Consider the following 21,406-nt stretch of genomic DNA (forward strand, 5'->3'; position numbering starts at 1 on the left):
ACTTCGAGAAGATTTTTGGCAAGGGATATGAGAGGGATGAGTTGTACCTGTTTGAACCTCAACCTATTGTTGTTCTGGCTTCTGTGCTTCCTCTTTTTGCGAGCCATACGTTTTTTTCTCAGACTTTAGATTTATGGTAAGATTGTTTACGACATGCTAATTTTCAACACTTATATTCTTTATTTCCTGCTTTAAAACCTTCTTGTAGTGTACACAAGTTTCAATGTCATATGTGTGAGCTTTCTAAACACACGTAATTCTTATATTCCATGCATACATCGATTTAATACAATATTTGATTTAGTTCATTCTGGTGTGTGGGGGCCCTCTCCCGTTACTACTTTTAATGGTCATAGATATTATTATGTTATATTTATTGATGACTACTCTCGTTGTACTTGGGTTTATTTGATGCATTCTTGTTCTGAGATGCTCCCTATTTTTGTTAATTTTCTGAAAATGATTCAAACCCAATACAACATTACTGTTAAATCTCTTAGGTATGACAATGGTGGGGAATATATTTCTGATGAGATTCAATCTCACCCTTACGAGCATGGTATGCTTCACCAGTTGACTTGTCCATACAATCCTGAACAGCATGAGGTGGTGGAATGCAAGAATCGCCACCTTATGACTATTGTACGTTGTCTTCTTCGAAGGATGTAAGTTCTCAAGTTATATTGGAATATGTCAGTCTTCAATGCTGCTTTTCTCCTTAATCTCATTCCGAATCATACTTTAGGAAGACAGGTACCTCTTCATGTTCTTCGACCTGATAGCACTCTCTTCCCCATTACACCTAGAATCTTTGGGTGTATTTGTTTTGTTCAAGACAGGACTCCTCATCGCACGAAATTAAATTATAAAACCATTTGTTGTGTTTTCTTGGGTTATTCTTCTATGTCAAAGAGATATCGTTGTCATGATTCCTTTTTCCATCGTGTGATTCATTCTTTCGATGTCACTTTTTTTGAAAATGTACCTTTTTTCGTGTTACATTTTCTTTGCAAGTCTCTTCATCTTTGTAGGATTCCTCCCAATGCTACCCTCTTCATTTTTCTCTCAATTTTTATCTTTGCCGCTCATGAAGGTCTACTCTCGTCACCGTCGCCCTTCTCCAACTTTGCCAACTTCCTCCTTGGACTCAGGTATAACCCCTTCTACACTTCCTATTCCATCTATTTCTAACTCTTGCTTGCCTATTGCACTTCGCAAAGGTAATCGAGGGTATGTTACTGATCATCCTATTATCCAGTTTGTTTCCTATCATGGACTCTCTCCTTATCAAGCCTACTTTGCTGCCACTGATTCTATTCGAGTTTCTCGATCTATATCAGAGGCTTTGCGATATCCTAAGTGGATTGGAGCCATGAATGCTGAGATGGATACTTTGCAGAAGAATCATACTTAGGAGCTTGTTCCCCTTTCCTCTGGGAAGGGGACTGTTGGTTGTAAATGAGTTTTTACTGTCAAATATCTCGCGGACGGCACCATCGATCAATACAAGGCCCGCCTACTTGCTAAGGGATATATGCAACTGCAGGAAAGGATTTTAATACTACATTCGCCCCTGTAGCTAAACTTTCTACTGTCCATCTCTTTATTCTTTAATTGTGTGTCATTCATGGCCTCTTCACCAGCTTGATGTGAATGCCTATCTGAATGGGAATCTAATTGAGGTTATATATATGGAACCCCTTCTCGAGTTTCATCTTCAGGAGGAATATTATGGGAAAGTATGTCATCTTCTCAAATCTTTATATGGCCCAAAACCATCTCCTCAAGCCTGGCTTCAACGATTTTCTAAGGTCTTTTTATCTATGGAGTTTTTCAGATGCCACTCAGATCATACTTGCTTTATTCGTCGAGGAGTGGATGGCCGTTGCACCATTGTTTTGGTTTATGTGGATGATATTATAGTGACTGGAAATGATGTATAGTGGATTGATAGGGTTAAGATGTTTTTGGGTCGTGCTTTTGAGGTTAAGGACTTGAGTCCCCTCAAATACTTCTTGGGGATAGAAGTGGCCTGTTCTCACCGTGGTATTTCATTATTGTAGCACAAATACACATTAGATCTTCTTTAGGACACCGGTATGCTTAGTTGTCGTCCTACCTCCTCTCCTATGGATCAGAATCATCGCCTTCATGCAGAAGCAGGTGATCTATTATCTGTCTTTTCTTCATACAGAGACTCATACACCGCTTGATTTATCTGACTAATACGAGATTGGATTTGACCTTTGCGGTTAGTGTGATCAGTCAATTCATGAATGCCCCACACACCTCTCATCTTGATGCTATTTATTGTATCTTTCACTATTTGAAGTCTCATCCTAGTCTTGGGTTTTTTTATTCTTCTACTGCCCAATCACATTTGTCCTGTTTTACTATTGTTGATTACATTAGTTCTCTTATAGATAGGAGATCTACCTTTGATTTTTGTATTTTTCATGGTGATAACCTGATTTCATGGAAAAGTAATAAACAGAGTGTGATTTTTCGTTCTTCTGCTGAAGCTATCGTGCTATGGCCCTTGGCACTTGTGAGCTTATTTGACTTAGATCTTTGTTGATGAAGCTAGATTTTCCAGTCTCTGGCTCTTCCACTCTGTTTTGTGATAATAAAGTCTGGCATCATGCTTACTTCTCACTCAATTCTTCACGAAAGAACCAGATGTTCACTTTCTTAGGGAGAAAATTCGATCTGATGATCTTCAGACAGTCTTCGTACCTTTTTCAAATTAGTTTGCCGACATGCTTACAATGTTTGATGGTCCTTCTATCACCAATTCTCATCTTGACAAGCTAGTTTTAGTTGATATATTTGCCCCAGCTTGAGGGGGAGTATTGGAAATAATCTAGTTATTTTAGTCCTAATTGTTTTTAGTAATAGCTTTTATTTTTTGATTTCTTGTGTGTAAGGACATTTTTGTCTATTCACTCTTTTATTAATATAAATAACTGTCAAACTCTTAGAAAGAGATTTGACAATTCTTCTTCTCAATTCTTCTTTATCAACCTATATCTCCCTCTTATAGAGTTTTCTTTTTGTTGTTGATACTATGTCTATCCTTGTACTATCCATGTTTTTATTCATTCTAAGTGGAAAGCTAAGATGAAGGAAGAAATGAATGCTCTGTAGCATAATCATACATAGGACATAGTCTTTCTTTCTTCAGGGAAGCTCATCATTAGCTATGGTTGGGTTTTTGCTGTGAATCACAACTTGGATAGCAATGTTGCTCGGTACAAGGCTCATCCTAGTTGCTCGGGGTTCTACTCAATCCTACTATCAGAACAAAGATGTCACATTTTCTCATGTGGACAAATTGACATTTGTTTGTGTTTTATTTCCCTTGTTACTAATCAGGGTTGGTCTATGTATCAGTTATATGTGAAGAATGCTCTTCATGAGCATCTCAAGAAAGAGGTCTATATGAACCCTTCTCCAACCTTTTGCTTCAGGCGGAGTTTCATGTGAAGGTTCATCATCTTCAAAAATCTATACATGGTTTGAAACAGTCAACTCGTGTTTGGTTACCTTACTTGAGTGAAATAGTAATCCACATGGGATTTTCAGAGATCCCACTCCAACCATATCATTTTCACCCATTCCAGTGAGATTGGACGTATTATTTTGTTGGTTTATGTAGACGAGATCATTCTTACTGGGAATGACTCTTCCTTTGTCTCTTATGTGAAGGATGAGCTTTGTCGCATGTTTGAGGTCAAAGATTTGGGTAGTTTGAAGTACTCTCTTGGTCTTGAGGTGGCTCGTTTAAGAAAATGAATATTTCCTTCTCAAAGAATATGTCATTGATCTCCTTAGTGATACTGGTATTCTAGGGTGCAAACCCTCTTCATCACCTATGAATTCTAAGCATTCACTTCAAGAGAGTGATGATGATCTTCTTTCTGATCCTCTAGTATACCAGCTACTTGTGGAGCATCTCATTTATCTTACTATCACTCGACTAGATCTCACATTTGATATTAGCTTGGTGGGTCAATTCATGCATACTACTCGTGCCTCTCACCTTGTTGTTGTCCATTGCAATCTTCAGTACATCAAATCTAGTCTCAGTCATGGATTTATGTACCGTTCTCATGGCCATCTAGATATGTCTAGATATAATGATGTTGATTGGGCAGGAGCAAGCACGGATCGTCGTTCTACTTCTGGATACTATGCATTTCTTGGAGGAAACCTGGTTTCATGAAAAAGTAAGAAGCAACATGTTGCTGCTCACTTTAGTATTGAGGCCGAGTACCAAGCCATAACTTGTGGACTGGAGCTTGAAAGATATTATGGCTTCATTCCTTCATTTTTGAGTTGGGATTTTCCATTGGCGGTTCCTTGCATCTTCACCGTGATAATGAAGCAACTTAAAAAATTGCATCCTATTTAGTCCTTCATGAGATGACTAAGCATATTGAAGGAGAACAGCACTTTATTAGAGAAAGTTTCTAATAAATCCATAATCCTTCAACATGTCTTCTCTTCTCAACAACTTGATGATATCTTCATCAAACCAATTGGGCCTACTACTTTTCATGATGTTTCTATCAAGCTGGGCATGTTTGACATGCATACTCCAACTTGAGGGGGAGTGTTGGTGTGTGTATTGTAAGTGTAGAGCTGGTGTGCTCTAACTAAGCTTCCATGCATTGCAAGTCAAACACCCTATCCCTTGATCTTTCAAATCATTCTGGACCCAACACATCTTCATTGAGGCTAAAGATGGACAATTCTGGAAAGGCAGCACATGACTTATAATCCCCATACAAATATCTAACTTTAAAACCACCAACAAAGAGGACACCCTTCCAACACCAACCTGTATCTAGAAGTGACTATTTTTAGCCCAACATAAGCTGGAAGTGCTCTAATAAGCATGTTGGAGACTCTCAATATTATAATGATTCAATAGATGAACAAGAAATTATCGTAGCAAGTGCAATTTGACAAGTAGGTTGTGCAAAGAAATTTCAATATACAAATAAAAATAAGCAGAAAAATTGATGTATCTCACCAATCTCACAGTGGACTTTTGACCATTTGGAAGTGTTATGGTATGAGGTCCAATCCCATGGCAGCACTCATGGCAAATTGAATGAGTGAAGAAAGAGTTGAAATCAATGTGTTTCCTCTGCTCCTCTGTAATACATATTCCAGCTAGGGGTTGAAGAATATGCTTGAACCTGGTTAGGATTAGGGTAAATTATGAAGTTTAGATTTCAAGTCCAACTAATCACAATATCGAGTGAAAATGGCAAGAACTGTCCAGGAATGTAGTTTAAAATGTACCTTTTTTTTTCAAAAAAAATAAATAAACAAATAAAAAAGAACTAATTAAGAAGAAATTCACTTGGCCTCTGAGACATTCTTGAGCATGACCATTGATGTTCCACGCTCCTTTACTATACGCTCATCATTTGGCAAATTGAAGGCAACAGTTTGAGGACCCTTCACATCCTGACAAAATAATAAAACTTATCAACTTTTGTCAATATATTACAATGCCAATTTTATTTTGTCACAGCAAAGAGAACATGAAGTCATGTAGGAAAAGGGAATAATAAATCATAATTAACATAACAAGAAGATATCTATGAAAAAGGAATAACAACTATCAACTAAGAACAATGGGATTTGAATCAACATTATTATTATTATTATTATTTATAGATCAAGATATAAGATATATTAAGTAACATTGTTTCAACTATGTGAATCACAACAATGTCAATCTTCCTATTCTTTATACTTGCAACCAAATAGGCAAAATAAATTAGAGTTCATGACTAATTTTCTCATAGTTCTGTTTCCGATGTTTCCAATTTCTTTGATATGGGAATGCACAATCTATGCGTGCTTCACCCGAAATCTGCTAACATCAGCAGATGATGATGTCAGCAGTCGTATGGCTGACGTCAGCCCTTCTAGCTTGTGATGGATTGGAAGAAAAAAAATTGCTCCTCTTGCTGAGATCGACTCTCTGATACCAAGTTGTAGAACAGATCTGAGGAAGAATGGAAGAGAGAAAATAGAGATAGAAGAGAGAAAAGATTAGGGAGAAAAAATATGAGATTAGGGTTTAATCAACCCTTCTCTCAGTATTTTTATAAAACGTTTCCATAATTACAATATACTCCCCATACTAATAATTATTGTGTTAGACCTCCTCTAACATGAACATATTACATAACTTTGCTACTTCTACAATTATGACTGAATTTTGGACAAAATGAAATGCAAGAACCTTTTGATACTAGTCCTTGTGGAACAGAAAATAATTCACAATATTTTCACCAAGTTACCAAAAACTTTTAATACCTTATATTCAACATCCAATCCAAATTGAATTAAGATAACACAGAAGCTATGATATCATCATCCATCAAATCTAAGCAACCCGAAACTTTAATCAATTATAGACTATCAAAAACAAATGAAGAAACAAAAAAGCCCTATGGTAGCAATGTCAAACTACGTCACAAAATGAGCATGTGTTGGGATCCATGTATAATATGGCTCAGTTGTACCAAAATAATATTAAAGAAAACATAGAATATTTTTAAACTTTATAATAACAAATAATACTACATTAAAATACACAAAAAATAAATTATATATTCATCTTCCAGTAATTAAAGAGGTCTAACACATTAATAGTTGGACCTATATTTGTAATTGATACCTATAAATGTACCCAAGTCCTAGAACATTGTATCAAATATGTCAACTATAACAAGGTGCACATGTGATACGATGTATCGTTACTGTTGTATCATTGTACCACAATCACAATATTAGACAATCAAGATTGGTGATAATTAGCAGGTGCAAGCTAGCCTCGTTGGTAAAGTCTTTGGGTGATGATACCATAGACTTGGGCTCAATTCCACCAGCACCAAACTGATCTCATTGAAAAATCAGGCTTACCGGAAAAAAAATTAGGTTGGTAATAATTAGGATTAGAAAATTATGATTATTTGCTTTTCCATATTCAGACTTTTGTAGTGTTCCACATAGAAAATCAATATGGGTCAATGTAATCACCCTACAAATATTAATAAACACATTCTATCAAAATGCAACCACCAAAGACAACTCACAAAAATCATTATCAAATAATCATTTGTTCCAACCCTGTCATTTATCCACTCGTTTTAGATGTAGAAAGAATATGGAAATTAATTATATAAGTGTTACAGACATTGTATGGATAAGATAATCCCTTCTGGTAAAATTGTACTTATATCTCTCATGTATGGCCTCAGTTTCATGAGTGCAAGAAAGGATAAAAAAACTCTGGTCCTTGAAAGGTTAATTAATGGGAGCAGGAAACATTATACGTGATATTAGAACTTAAAAATAGGTTGTGCTACATTGAAGTTTAGCCTACTCATTGTATATGAAAAATCTAAACATCTAACAATAATTAGAATAAAAGATAAAGTATAAATAATAAAAATAAAAATAAAAAAAGAAAACTCATGGCTCTAAAAATGGACTATAAAAATCTTGGAAGTGATAACTAGGGGCTGCGAAGTTTTGTGAGAGCAAAATTCCAAAGCAGAAGCAGCACCATTCGAAACAACTGAATTTAATTCCCTTGCATTGTGTGGCATGCATGCTTAGTTAAGGAGGATTCTTCTTGTCCGGATAAAAGTATTCATCAATAGAAAATATCCCTAAAGAACTAAGAACTCACCCCAGCATTGAAAACAAGTTGAATCACACGAATGGGAGCGGCAACCACATCTTTTGATTTGTATCGATCATCCAATGGTAGACTTTGTTCCAAAATCTAGTCAAATATTGTCATTGTTAAACTAAATAAATATATAATGACAAAGCCACAAACTAAGTGGGTCAATGATGCCTTTAAATTTACCTGCAAATGATCTCCAAAGAGTTTAACTTGAGATGTTGCTTCATCATCTCTTATTCCAATGAATGCTTCAAATGTAGCCTAGAAAATATGTAGTGCAACCTGTAAGTGACCCAATGAAACCTAATAGGAAATGAATGATATGAAATATCTGTACAGAAAGCTAAGTGAAACAAGTGAAAGACTAACTGCTTCAAATGTATATAAGCAAAGGAACACATCTGCGATACATCTTGGGATAAACAAACTACATATAAATAAAGAAAGAAGCTCCAAACCACCCAATTAACTTTTCGATGGACGAATAAATGCCATCACTAAATTCATCTAATTGAGATGACCAGCCAGCGTTGATTGAAAATATATACTTACGACATTCCTTCACAAACAATTCGAGCATGAGCTGTAAAACAATTTTAGAAGTAGAGGATAAGGTGTCTTCTTGCTAAGATTCCTTTGATGAGGCATTCCTTAAAATAGTGGCCCCATTTCAACCCCCATTTTGCCTGGCTGCAACATGTAAGGATTTGCATATCTACCATGTAAAGCAGAATTTAACCAAAATTCCACAAACAATACATCCTTCCTAAATTTACATGTCTTTGATCTCCTCATCATCTGAAGGAAACCGAATTCTTTCCAAACCAAACTTGAAAAAAGTTCAAATTAAAGCTGAATTTCAAGCTTTGACTGCATTACAAGAGGGACTCGGCCAAAGATCCCTTTCTACAGTACTAATATTGGAGGTGTGAATAGACCTTGAAAGCATGGACAGAGGATAGGTTAACTTGTTTTGTTTTGTATTACAATTTGCTATGTATAATCATGCCACGAGGTGTTTGTGTGCCAAAGTCGTACTGCATAGATTTAGTATTAGTCCTAATTATCTTAAAAACCCTCAATTTCTAAATGTATCCCTCCATGGACGATGCATTTACTTCTGTTGTAATTCAACTAACCAAGACTACAACATCAATAAATACTATGCATCATAGGATATCTCCTAAATATGATCAATTAATCCATCAATCACTTGTGCAAAAAGATGTGGACTTAGGTTGATCGCTAGTGTAACTCTACGACAACTGGAAACTCATTTATCTTACCACCAATTGTTCTAACACTATAACAACCCCAACAAAATATGCTTAACAATGTGATGCAAGACGGTGAGGAAAGAGGAGGAAAAAAGGGTGCTTAGGGAATGTGGTTGAGGATTTTGGGTAAGGATTAAGGATTAGGGTGATAATAGGAAAAGGGTTTCCAAAAGCCCAATTAGCTATTGAAATGTAAAATGCAAAGTTTTATAAATTATGATATTTTGATTGGGTTGGATAAGGGATAAAGGAAAAGGATTATAGGGTAAGGATTAAAGGTTAAGAGAATGGGGAAAGGATTAAGGGTTGAGGAAAAAAGTTTTCAAGAAATCAAGATTCAAGAATCAAAATCAAAGAATTCAAGAATCAAAACTCAAGAAATCAAGAATCAAGAATTCAAGATATCTTGAAAAATCAAGTAAACGTAATTTATGGATTGGTTTCTTGAAAAGATTAGAAGTTTCTTGATGCTTTCTTGATCTCTTACAAATAAACAAAAAAAAATTGTAGAAAAAATGGATTGAGGAAGAAGATAGAAGATAATAAAAAGATTAAAGAAAACGATATATTTACCTTGGAATCCCCTAATGATTTCCATGGCAACAACCATATTGAATGCCCCAATATTTAAAACAAGATAACAATTCTGTTTTTCTATTCATTCATCAACTATATTTGAAATCAATTACAATAGTCATATATATAGGTTAGACTCAATACCCTAATTCTAAAATTATAAAAAAAATTGATACTTTTGATATTAAGATGCAAATCCCATGTAAAACTGATACCCTACCAGTATTTTGACCATAACTTTCTCAAAACTAATGGGAATCACAAAATCTTGAGCTCGTTGGATAGGCATCTGATAACCTTTCAAACAACACCAAAATTAACTTAATACAATAAGTTTTGACCCCTCAAAACAATGTCTAAATAAAAATGACATGAATAGTACCTAGACTTGAATCAAATTCCTAAACTAACATAATAATAAACTTCTATAATAAAAAAAAAATGAAACAGACCCATAACTAAAGTCCAATAATTAAAATAAAATAAATCCTAAAACTAAAACATTACCCAAATAGGTTAGGCCCATGAACTTAGATGTCCCCATCACAATGTCACTAAATTTTTTGAGATAAGGCTTTCTTGATGATGCTGATGACTTGTTTACTCCACTTTTCGGAATACCAACCAAATTAACTTTCTAGTGATGTATTACTAAGTTAGTAAACCCATGTCTAATATGTTATCTTTTCTCAAAACTTCTCCATTTTTCTATGTAATAAGGAAGTAGCCTCGAAAGTAAACGTTCTTGACATAAATCCAAACTGGTTATGATACAACTGCTTTTTTTTTTCTTTACTTTTTCACCATCACTATGCTCCCATAATTTGTAGCGCAACTCATAGGTTTTATCCCACAACAATTTGTGAAAGTTTTCCCATCACCCTTGTTCTAATAAATAGGAGCTCTAGAACTTCTTCATTTACCAGACATCTCCTTAGACTACAAAAGCATATTAAACAACTTAGTTAACAATCATAATCCTATTTATTTCATGCACTTTCAAACCTCCATTGGAATATCAACTGGATGTGAATTCTTTCCTACAGTTGTAGGCATGGTTCAAAGTTTCGTTCTGTTTTGAAATATTTCAGTGGAAAATTCAATTTAAACTCAGAGTGGAACATAAAACATTGAATGATTCAGGAATGTTTCAAACTATCACATAATGTCTCGGAATGTTTTAATCAAGACCATCTTGGTTTTTCTCTTCATCAAGACATTGCGATCAGGAGAGATTATAAACCTTGGTTCTAAGAACCTTCTACCCTTTATGTGTTTCCACACCCTTTCATGCTTTAGAATTTCGCTCCAACATAGTGAAATAAAAAAAATTAAAATTTATCCACAATAGCCATTCCCAGCTCAAGCACCCAAGTCCCCTCCCCTCACGCAAGCGCTCGCTTCATGTACCTAAGGTCTTTCCTATCTTCACCTTAGCCAAATCTTCTTTAACCTCTGAAACCTTAATCTTATAACGTGAGTTTGTCTTGTTGACAAGAGTCATTCATCTTCAACAGATGGGAAAAGGAATTTCTCTTTATTCTTTGTCCCCAGTCCCTCCCATGTATTTTACAAAACAAACCTAAAGTGAACAAGAGTGAAAAATCAAAAAATTAAGTACACCATTGAACCTCAAGAAAGCAGCATGTACTAATTTTGTCAGTCAATCCACCCGATCTTATTTTGTCAGTCTTAGGCATCTTGTTTATGTGGTCTAAAGCTTGTAAAGAGCTTGCAGGGGTTTTCTTCGAGGATTTTGTAGGGAGATGGGATCAGGTGTATGGTATTGCGAGAGATTAACTACTATGTATTTTCTGTCCGCTTGGCTGGCCATCTCAGCCGACCTTGCTTTATTATCAATGAAATTTTGTGCTTATAAAAAAGAAAAAAGCAGCATATACAAATGACCATAAACCTTTAAGTGATTTATTTCTTATTGGTCCATGAAGTTGGAGTGTGATTATGCACTTATGGTAAAAATCGTGACAACCCATAGCAGGTCAATTTCTGTTTGAGAAAGCTAAGTGACAGATTTTCCAAAGTGCTGAAGGCAAAATAAGAGCCCAGAAAGAGTAGCATCTGCTCTGAGTTTTGCAGGCCTGATTCCAAAACCAAAAAAAACTAATATTTGAGACCTCCATATCATAAATTTATCTGTATCTATTTTCTCGGACTCTTTTTTTTTTCTTTTCAGTTCATTATTCTATAGTGCACATAGAGTTCACTACAATGCCTTCCATTTTCATCCGGTCATGACTTGTTATAGTCACACACACCATAGAAGATAACTGCAATATTTGGGAAGCTTCTGACGATATCTGGACCAGCAATATAAAAGAAAAATAACTGCAGATAAAGAAGCTTCCATATCTAAGTGAAATGCTAAACTCAATATAAGGCAAGGATGGGTAGTTCTAGGCCTTCATACGTAAAAGATAAAAATGGGAACAAAGGAGATGGCCAGATCAGATATACCTTATATCCAAAAAGTGTATCCTCGTATGTCTCGTATGGGCCTATAGTAACATCCAACTTAGAGTCCTGCAATTTATTAAGAAAAAACTGGTAAGTGAGTTGGTTACAGTCACATAAAAATCAGGACCAAAAAGGTTCTTATATCTCATATTCTAACAAAACATAGAACATAAAACAGTCCGATTGATATTCATGAAAAGCAAAAGCTCATCAAAGAAAGCAAGGAGCAGATTTCTCCATATGAAAGCTTTTAAACTTTGCTTACAGTAACACACACACACACACAAAGATTTTAGTGAACAATTCGGTCAGCTTGGGACTATAACATTTTGATTAATATAGAATACTATAAATTTTGTTACAATTAAAAGACAAATACTATCATGATGGATAGTAAAAGGAAATAAGAAGATGCACTCAACCTGTAAAGGATTTTTTACTTCAATATGCCCATCATACTTGTATCAACATGCGTATCAAACCCAACGAATTATAAACACCTAGCTCGCTGCCAGAGAAATTAGATTGATTTCCCCACCATGTAAGAGACTAAATGAAGACGATATAGTTCAGAATCCCAAATCATGTGGTGCAAATTTCCACATGTAAGTCCTACCAGGCTACCAATTATAACTTAGGACACCATGCCGATCAATCAAATCAAGGCAAATGGCACAATGTGAAAGGTGCTTTTTAAGGGTAGAAATGTCACAAAAAAATGCTTACATGATAATACATGGGACAAGATTCAGGGTAAAGTCTGGTGGATGAGAGAGACCAATGGAGGTATGTTACCACAAAAATATCCATGCAAAGTCGCTTGTGGGAAAAAAGCTGATAACATACAAGTTTTGGGCAACTAGGCTGACACATTCACTACGTGTCACCAAGCCTCATACATGTCAATGCTTATAAGGCTTGCAAAACTGAGTTGAGAGCATCATTATCCTTTCACACAATTCCATATTACAAGTAGGGTCCCGAGCACAAATCAGAACTGAACACAAGGTTACAAAGTAAGGGGTTCACAACTGAACATGACTAATTGAGAACTACATCACTCTAAAAGTCTTCTTTCAAGCTATGCTCCCTCTCAAACCCTCTCCCTCTCCCTCTCCCCTATACCACTTTCTCTATACATCCCTGATTGACGTAACAGCGACCAAATGCCAAATGGATCTTGCCTTGGTTTAGGAAAAAATTGAAGCCACCTTACCCAACCTTTCAACGACATGTACGCACACGTGCAAATAACAATTAGCATGTATGTCACGTGCAAATAGAAGGATCCACCCTGTTATACCGAGTGATTACTAACAAGATAGCAAAGAAAATGTTATAAATAAAAAGATGGATATGAAGTAAACCCTGCTGAATGATATAAAACTGATAGCAAATGCTGAACAAATTCATAAGCATAAAAATTATACTAACCAACTCCATCCAAGCTATGTCCGAGTCATGATAGTCATTTGAAAGAAAAGCATCGGCTTTGATTTTCAGCAACCTCTTCAAACTACACATGGAAAATAGTGTGGAATTTTAAAAATCTAAATTTGGTTATGGAAGTAAGAAATCTTATAAATGAACCCTTAGCTTTAGAAATTCAGTAAACAGCCTACCTAGGAGAGTTGGTCAAGTCCCCAGCTTTGTGAAGCAGCTCAGCTGCTTTCGTAAGAAGAGGCTTATACTCATGAGAGTATGGAACAATATAAAGATCATGAATAGACCCCAAAACCTGGTCATCACCACTAAATGTACTAATGACTTGAGGAGCATCCAAAGTAGATTCACTATGCCTTCTAATAACATTAAAAAACCCAGTTGCAGCTTCTTGTTGTTCATCCCGTAGACTACTCTTCCATAACTCAAACTCCTATGAAAAATACAGAAATCCATGGGTCTTCAAGTTGAATAAAAGAAATAACATGTAGATGATAATCCACCATGGAAAATTCAGAAGAAATTCCATTAAATCAAGGGAAGAGTATTAGTTCTACATATTTATGGTATAACAGTCAGCAAATAACTTCCCCAAGTGTCATCACATGTGCAATTACCTTTTTGTCCATATCTGGAGGATAGAAATTTGCACCAGGGGGTTTCAGCATTGGGAATGCAGCTCTGTATTCAAGACCCTTCCACCCTGGTATAGGTCTTGTAGATTCCACAAGCAACTTGACAGCAGAATCTGCAGTTGTTAAAAATGCCCGATTCTCATCAAGGCATGACCTGTTACATGATGAAAATGAGAACTTTTCGGGACAGTGTTTATAAAGCCATAATTATTCTCTGGCTTTTAGCTAAACTTTGAAGTAAATGATCTTTTCATGGAAATAAATTCTCTCTCCCAAAAAAGAGGGAGGAAGGCCAAAAAATAATTAAAGAGACATGCACAATATATTAAATTTTCATAATTGTAAACTAAAAGTTTCTCTTCCCAAAGTACCAATTCTCTTCCAAATTTCTGAAGTTATCACTTATTTATTTTTTTAAAGAATTTCAAACAATGTAGTTCTGCAAAAATATTAAAATTTCACTGTATACATTATTTGCTTGAGATTATGTTCGATAGAAAACCTTTTAGTTGGAATGGACGTTGGGTGACATGCAGGAATCCCACTCTAAACCAGTTTATGTAGCTGTGAGTGTAGAAGAAATTTAGAAGAGAAAAGTCAAGTCTCATAATGAGATGTTGGTATATATTTATAACCAATAATAAGGGAATGGACATAAATGCCCTTACAAAGAAATAAAACTAAATAAACTAATTTTAGTCAAACTAGAACTGACTATTCTAATATTTCCAATACTCCCCCTCAAGTTGGGGCAAATATATCAACTAGACCCAGTTTGGCAAGGTGAGAGTTAGTGACAGAAGCTCCAACAGATTTTGTAAGCATATTGGCCAGTTAATCTGAAGAAGGAACAAAGACTGTCTTAAGAGCACCAGATCGAACTTTCTCCCTAAGAAAGTGAACATCAACCTCGATGTGCTTAGTTCTTTCGTGAAGGACTGAGTCAGATGCAAGCATGATAGCAGACTTGTTGTCACAGAACAGCAAGGAGGAACTAGCAATAGGAAATCCCAACTCTGTCAGCAAAGATCTAAGCCAAAGAAGCTCACATGTGCCAAGAGCCATAGCACAATACTCAGCTTCAGCAGACGAACGGAAACCACACTCTGTTTCTTACTTTTCCATGAAATAAGGTTACCACCATAGAAAGTACAAAAACTAGATGTAGATCTCCTATCTGTAAGAGAACCCGCATAATCAACATCAGTGAAACAAGACAAATGTGGCTGAGTAGTAGACAAACAAAATAAGCCTAGATCAAGACGAGACTTCAAGTAGCGAAGAATACGATACACAGCTTCAAGATGAGAGGTACGCGGAGCATGCATAAACTGGCTAACTACACTAACCGCAAAGGTCAAATCCGGTCTAGTATTAGTCAGATAAAATAGACGGCCTACAAGTCTCTGGTAAGATGAAGGATCAGATAACAGTTCCCCAGATTCAGCTTGAAGACGATGGTTCTGATCCATTTGGGAAGATGCAGGACGACACCCAAGCATACCGGTGTCCTGAAGAAGATCCAATGTGTATTTGCGTTGAGATAACGAAATACCACGATGTGAGCGGGCTACCTCTATCCCCAAAAAGTACTTGAGAGGACCTAAGTCCTTAACTTCAAAAGCATTACCCAATTGCCTTAACTCTGTCAATCCATTGTGCATCGTTTCCAGTTAGTATAATATCATCCACATAAACCAAGACAATAGTATTGCGACCATCTACTCCTCGTCGAGTAAAGCAAGTATGGTCAGAGTGGCATCTAGAAAACCCCATAGATAGAATGACCTCAGAGAAATGCTGGAACCAAGCTCGCGGAGACTGTTTTAGGCCATATAGAGATTTGAGAAGACGACATACTTTCCCAGAATACTCCCCCTGAGGACCAAATCCCGGAGGGGGGTCCATATAAATGACCTCTGTCAGATCACCATTAAGGAAAGTATTCTTCACATCAAGCTGGTGAAGAGACCATGAATGACAGGCCGCTAAAGAGATAAGTAAACGGACAGTCGACAGTTTGGCTACAGGTGCAAATGTGGCTCCAAAGTCTTTTCCCGGATTCTGCGTAAATCCCTTAGCGACTAGTCGAGCCTTGTAGCGATCAACAGCACCATCTGCAAAGTACTTGACGGTGAAAACCCATTTACAACCAACAGTCCGCTCCCCAGAAGGAAGAGAAACAAGATCCCAAGTGTGATTCTTCTGCAATGCATCCATCTCAGTAGTCATGGCTCTAGTCCACATAGGGTCACGTACAGCCTCAGATACAGATCGAGGAACCCGAATAGAGTCTGTGGTGGCAACGTAGGCTCGATAGGAAGGAAAAGACCCTGATAAGAAACAAAATGGGCGATAGGGTAATTAGTAACACACCCTCGCTTACCTTTGCGAAGTGCAATAGGTAAGTGAGAGTTAGAAATAGAAGGAATAGGTGTAACCGTAAAAGGGGATATACCTGAGTCCAAGGAAGAGGTTGGCAAAGTTTGAGAGGGGAGGCCGACGAGAGCAAACTTGCAATGGTGGCGGCGAAGATGAAGATAGAGCGAAACTAGAGATGGTAGCACTATTGGAGAAGAATCCTGCAAAGGAGAAGAGTCCTGCAAAGAAGATGAAGTACGAAAATATAGAACATTTTCAAAAAATGTGACATCTAAGGAATGAATAATAAAATGAAATAAGGGATCATAACACTGATACCCCTTTGACATAGAAGAGTAACCCAAGAAGACACAACGGACAGCTTTGTCATCTAGTTTGGTGCGATGAGGAGTTCTATCCTGAATAAAGCAAGTACACCCAAAAACTCTAGGTGTAATAGGGAAGAGAGTGCTATCAGGTCGAAGAACGTGAAGAGGCACCTGTCCCCCTAAAGTGCGGCTCAGAACACGATTCAGAGGAAAGCAGCAGTAAGAACGGTCATATTCCAATAGGACTTGGGAACATGCATCCCTCGCAGAAGACAACGGACGATGTTCATGAGGTGGACGATTTTTACATTCCGCCACCCCGTTTTGCTCAGGAGTGTATGGGCAAGTTAACTGATGAAGCATACCACACTCATGGAGATGGGAATGGATCCTATCAGAAATATATTCCCCACCATTATCTGTTCTAAGAGATTTGACAGTAATGTTGTATTGAGTTTGAATCATTTTAAGGAAATTAACAAAAATAGGGAACACCTCAGAACGAGAATGCATTAAATAAACCCAAGTACAACGAGAATAGTCATCAATAAATGTAACATAATATCTATGACCATTAAAAGCAGTAACAGGAGAAGGTCCCCAAACATCAGAATGAACTAAATCAAAAATAGCATTAACTCTATGCATGCGAGGAATATAAGAAGTACGTGTATGTTTAGAAGGCTCACACACAGAGCACTAAATTTGTGTCCACTACAAGAGTTTTTTAAAGCAGGAAATAATGAACATAAGTGTTGAAAATTAGCATGTCCTAATCGAGCATGCCATAAGTCTAAAGTCTGAAAAGAAAAAAATATGAGTTCTAGTAAGTGGGAGAATGGAGGCTGGAACAGCAGTAGGAGGAGCTCCAAATATGTACAGCCCATCCCTCTCATACCCCTTGCCAAAAATCTTCCTCGAAGTCAGGTCCTGAAAGACACAATGAGTAGGAAAAAATGTTACAGAGCAATTTAGAGATTTTGTTATACTACTCACAGACATAAGATTAAGAAATAGGTGAGGAACATGAAGAACAGAATCAAGAAAAAAACAGGGGTTAAGGAGATAGTACCATTGCTGTGAATAGGGGTAAGAGACCCATCAACAAGGCGAACCTCCTTGTGAGTAGTAGGAAAAGTGGGAGAAATAAAATGATTAGACTCACCGGTCATGTGATCAGAGGCACAAGAATAAATCACCCAAGTCAGAGAAGTAGAGTCAGACTGAGAGGCATGACATGCAGAAGAGGTACCTGGAGGTGTGGTAACAGATGCGACTGTTGAGGATGAGGGAGTCTGAGCCTGGAGCTGATCCCGTACAATAGCTGTAATCTACATCTATAGATGTTGCAAATCCATAGTTCCAAGGGACGCAGAATCAACAAGGTAGATTCCACAAGAGCAACACGGGGCTATCCCCCAGAAGATCTCAACAGGTGGGGATAAAGTTGAAAACAATGGGCCTTTTCATGGCCAATCTTCCCACAGTGGCTACACGTAAGACCACTACCTTTACCACGTCCACGGATTCCACGGCCTGGATTTCCGGATCCTTGAGTACGAGAGTTAGAGAAACCCGAGTTGCCTGCAATAGCCATCTGATATGTGTCTAGATTAGGGAGAATGACAGGGGACTGAGTCTGGGAAGGAACTACACGGCGACGACGCTCATCGCTATCAATTGTCGCAAATGTCTCAAATAGGGACGGTAGAGGCGTGGTATTAAGGATTTGGGTCCGCAATGCCTCAAACTCAGGGCGTAGACCCATGAGGAACTGATATGTCTGATGTCGAGCAATTCTCTTGACCACGTACACGGCTGCCTCAGTAGACAACTTAGCTATAAATTCATAGTGCGAGAGTTCTTCCCAACGGGACTGAAGAAATCCAACGTAATCTGCAACACTCTAATTTCCTTGTGTATCCTGAGCAATATCCCAGTAAAGTTCATAAATTCGCGAGTCATTACGAGCATGTGCATATGTTTGGGTGAGAGTGGACCACAAAGAAGAAACTGTCTCATGATACATAAACATAGTGTAGATGCGTTGCTCCATGGAGTTAAATAACCATCCAAGAATGGTGCAATTATCAATTTCCCATTGTTCAAATTTAAGATCAGTGAGAGGTGGCTTTGGAACAATGCCGGACAGCCAACCAGATTTTCCTCTACTACCCAAATAAAGTCGCACCGACCGAGACCAGGACTGAAAGTTACAACCATCTAGAGGGGCATTAGTTATACGTTGAACTGAGAAATTAGCCCCAAGGTTTGAAGTAAAGTCCTTGGTTTCGTGAGTCGTCATGGCACACTATGAACAGGAAGAAACTTTGGATTGAAGAGAGATTTCCCGTAAGGCAAGATAATACTATTGATTGTTGTCAACAACACTCGAAATAGCCACTATTACTGTTGTTGGGATTTAGGTAACCAAAGTAGATGGCGTAGATCACAGAAACAGCCTATGCTGTTATCGTAGGACCTGTAGGCTGATCACAAGGGCAACGAACACTTGACAACTGCTGTGGCAGGGCCTGTAGGCACTGATTTCACCCAGTTGCTGCTGTCGCAGGTCCTGTAAGCTGATCGTAAGAGCACTAATACTTGGCTGTTGCTGTCGCAGGGCCTGTAGGGTTGATCAACTCTTGTTGTTGTCGCAGGACCTCTGGGACTAATCGCAGGGCACCAAAACCCTTGCTGGTGCTGTCGTAGGGCCTCTAGGGCTGATCGCAGGGCACCCAAACCCTTGCTGTTGCTGTCGTAGGGCCTCTAAGGCTGATCGCAGGGCACCCAAAAGCTGGTAGCTACTGTCGCAAGGCAGTTTCAGGCCTGTAGACTGATCGGAGTTCACCCAACCCTTGTCTAGGGTTGATCAACTCTTGTTGCTGTCGCAGGACCTCTAGGACTGATCGCAGGGCACTCAAACCCTTGTTGTTGCTGTCGTAAGACCTCTAGGGATGATCGTAGGGCACCCAAAAGCTGGCAGCTGCTGTCTCAAGGCAGTTTCACGCCTGCAGACTGATCGGAGATCACCCAGCCCTTGTCTGCTGTTGTTGCAAAGAAGATTAGGGCCTGTAGGGATGATTGCAGCGCAGGTAGGAACTGCAAAAAGCAGCGAATACCTAGGCGAATACCTAGAGGGATGATCGAAGTTCACCCAACAACACTAGGGCTAATCGCAAAGAGAAACCCTAACGTAGGGCAAAAAACACAGTGCAAATCTCTATTGCAGCATGTGATCCAAAAAATAATAATGAATCAGAAAAAAAAAAAAAATTTGCCCCTGAAGGGGCGAAACTCCGGATGAGACTACTACTAGATGATTGCGGTGATTAAAGAGAAGAAGAAAAATTGTTGAAGAGAGTGGTGTTTTAGCTCTAATACCAAGAAGAAATTTAGAAGAGAAAAGTCAAGTCTCATAATGAGATCTTGGTATATATTTATAATCAATAATAAGGGAATGGACATAAATGCTCTTACAAAGAAATAAAACTAAATAAACTAATTTTAGTCAAACTAGAACTGACTATTCTAATATTTCCAATAAGTGTAGGTTTCAGATGTCGAATCCATATCTTTCCAGTAAAGGAAGGAATGGATTAAAAAAATCAGTTTATTCGGATTAAATAAACAAGCCATAGGATGATGTGTTTTCAAAACAGATCCAGAACCTGGGTGACAGATCTTATATTTTTTTCATATATATTCAAAGGTTACCATGCTACTAAGAGTTGAGAGGACACCTCCTAACATGCTTAATTAATGCTAGTTTATAGGTTAAAAATTAAAATCCTTCCACATTAATTTGGGAGTGCTAAAACATTTCATCAAAAACACATGCAGGGACTAAATTCACCCTCCCCCCCAAACACCCCACCCATATCATCACTGCTGAATTTCTCAGCTTCAGTCATTTAAAAAAACGATATACTTGTAAAAGACTGATAGCCAAAAGGGGGTACTATGCCAACAGTTTGATAAGGCAAGGGGGCGTCTCAAATATAAACCAAAGCCTGGAGGAGTATGGTAACCCATATAGCATATAAATGGGCCAGGCAGGGCAGGATTCAGAGTTTGTCCCATTACTCCTCGTACGATATTGGCCCAATGGGCCAGCACCCCCTAGCCCAAGCCCTGTTCTCTTAATAACCAAGCCTAACCCAGCCTGAAATCTATTCAGCTTTACTTTTGTTGCCCACCCCAAACCAAATGGGATGGACTTCAGGGCAGCCCCTGGCCTGGTGACACACCTAATAACCAGCAATATGAGGGGGCGCTCTAATCCTATTGTCAACATGTTTTTGATCTTCCTAACACATCAATAAAAAAGAAAATATATATATATATATGACATACCAGGGACTCTTGTTGATCAAATAATACATCCATTTTAACTTATCCAAGTTAGATAAATCAGCGCGCTCCTTCAACCAATCTCTCAATGGTGGATTGTTGTACCATACCTAGAAAAAAAGTATCAATAACAGTCATCTGATAGCATTTAATATGTATGTATATATTGATGGGAAAGTTGGACTTAAACCCACAACCTCAAAGTTGCTTTGCAATATTTCAAACGAACTGAGA

The 21,406-nt window shown here is 37.7% G+C and overlaps 1 protein-coding gene across 3 annotated transcripts in view; it reads right to left on the reverse strand.

The window, feature by feature from the left end:
- The window catches only part of LOC147410740 (nudix hydrolase 3-like), a 65,113-nt gene that overhangs the window by 17,859 nt on the left and 25,848 nt on the right, over positions 1–21,406 (reverse strand). For 2 of the 3 annotated variants that reach the window (XM_086439638.1, XM_086439647.1), the window contains exons 9-17: positions 21,176–21,282; positions 14,112–14,283; positions 13,674–13,927; positions 13,486–13,567; positions 12,052–12,117; positions 7,907–7,984; positions 7,724–7,819; positions 5,375–5,481; positions 5,039–5,207 (exon numbers count right to left, since the gene is read on the reverse strand). In XM_086439638.1, the coding sequence (XP_086295764.1) occupies positions 5,039–5,207; positions 5,375–5,481; positions 7,724–7,819; positions 7,907–7,984; positions 12,052–12,117; positions 13,486–13,567; positions 13,674–13,927; positions 14,112–14,283; positions 21,176–21,282 (1,131 nt within the window). The remainder of the gene's footprint in view (positions 1–5,038; positions 5,208–5,374; positions 5,482–7,723; positions 7,820–7,906; positions 7,985–12,051; positions 12,118–13,485; positions 13,568–13,673; positions 13,928–14,111; positions 14,284–21,175; positions 21,283–21,406) is intronic. The other variant, XM_086439655.1, reaches the window with a different exon arrangement.

Source organism: Akebia trifoliata, chromosome 1 (assembly GCF_017979445.1).
Source record: "Akebia trifoliata isolate Shusen 1 chromosome 1, ASM1797944v1, whole genome shotgun sequence".
Taxonomy (NCBI): Eukaryota; Viridiplantae; Streptophyta; class Magnoliopsida; order Ranunculales; family Lardizabalaceae; genus Akebia; species Akebia trifoliata.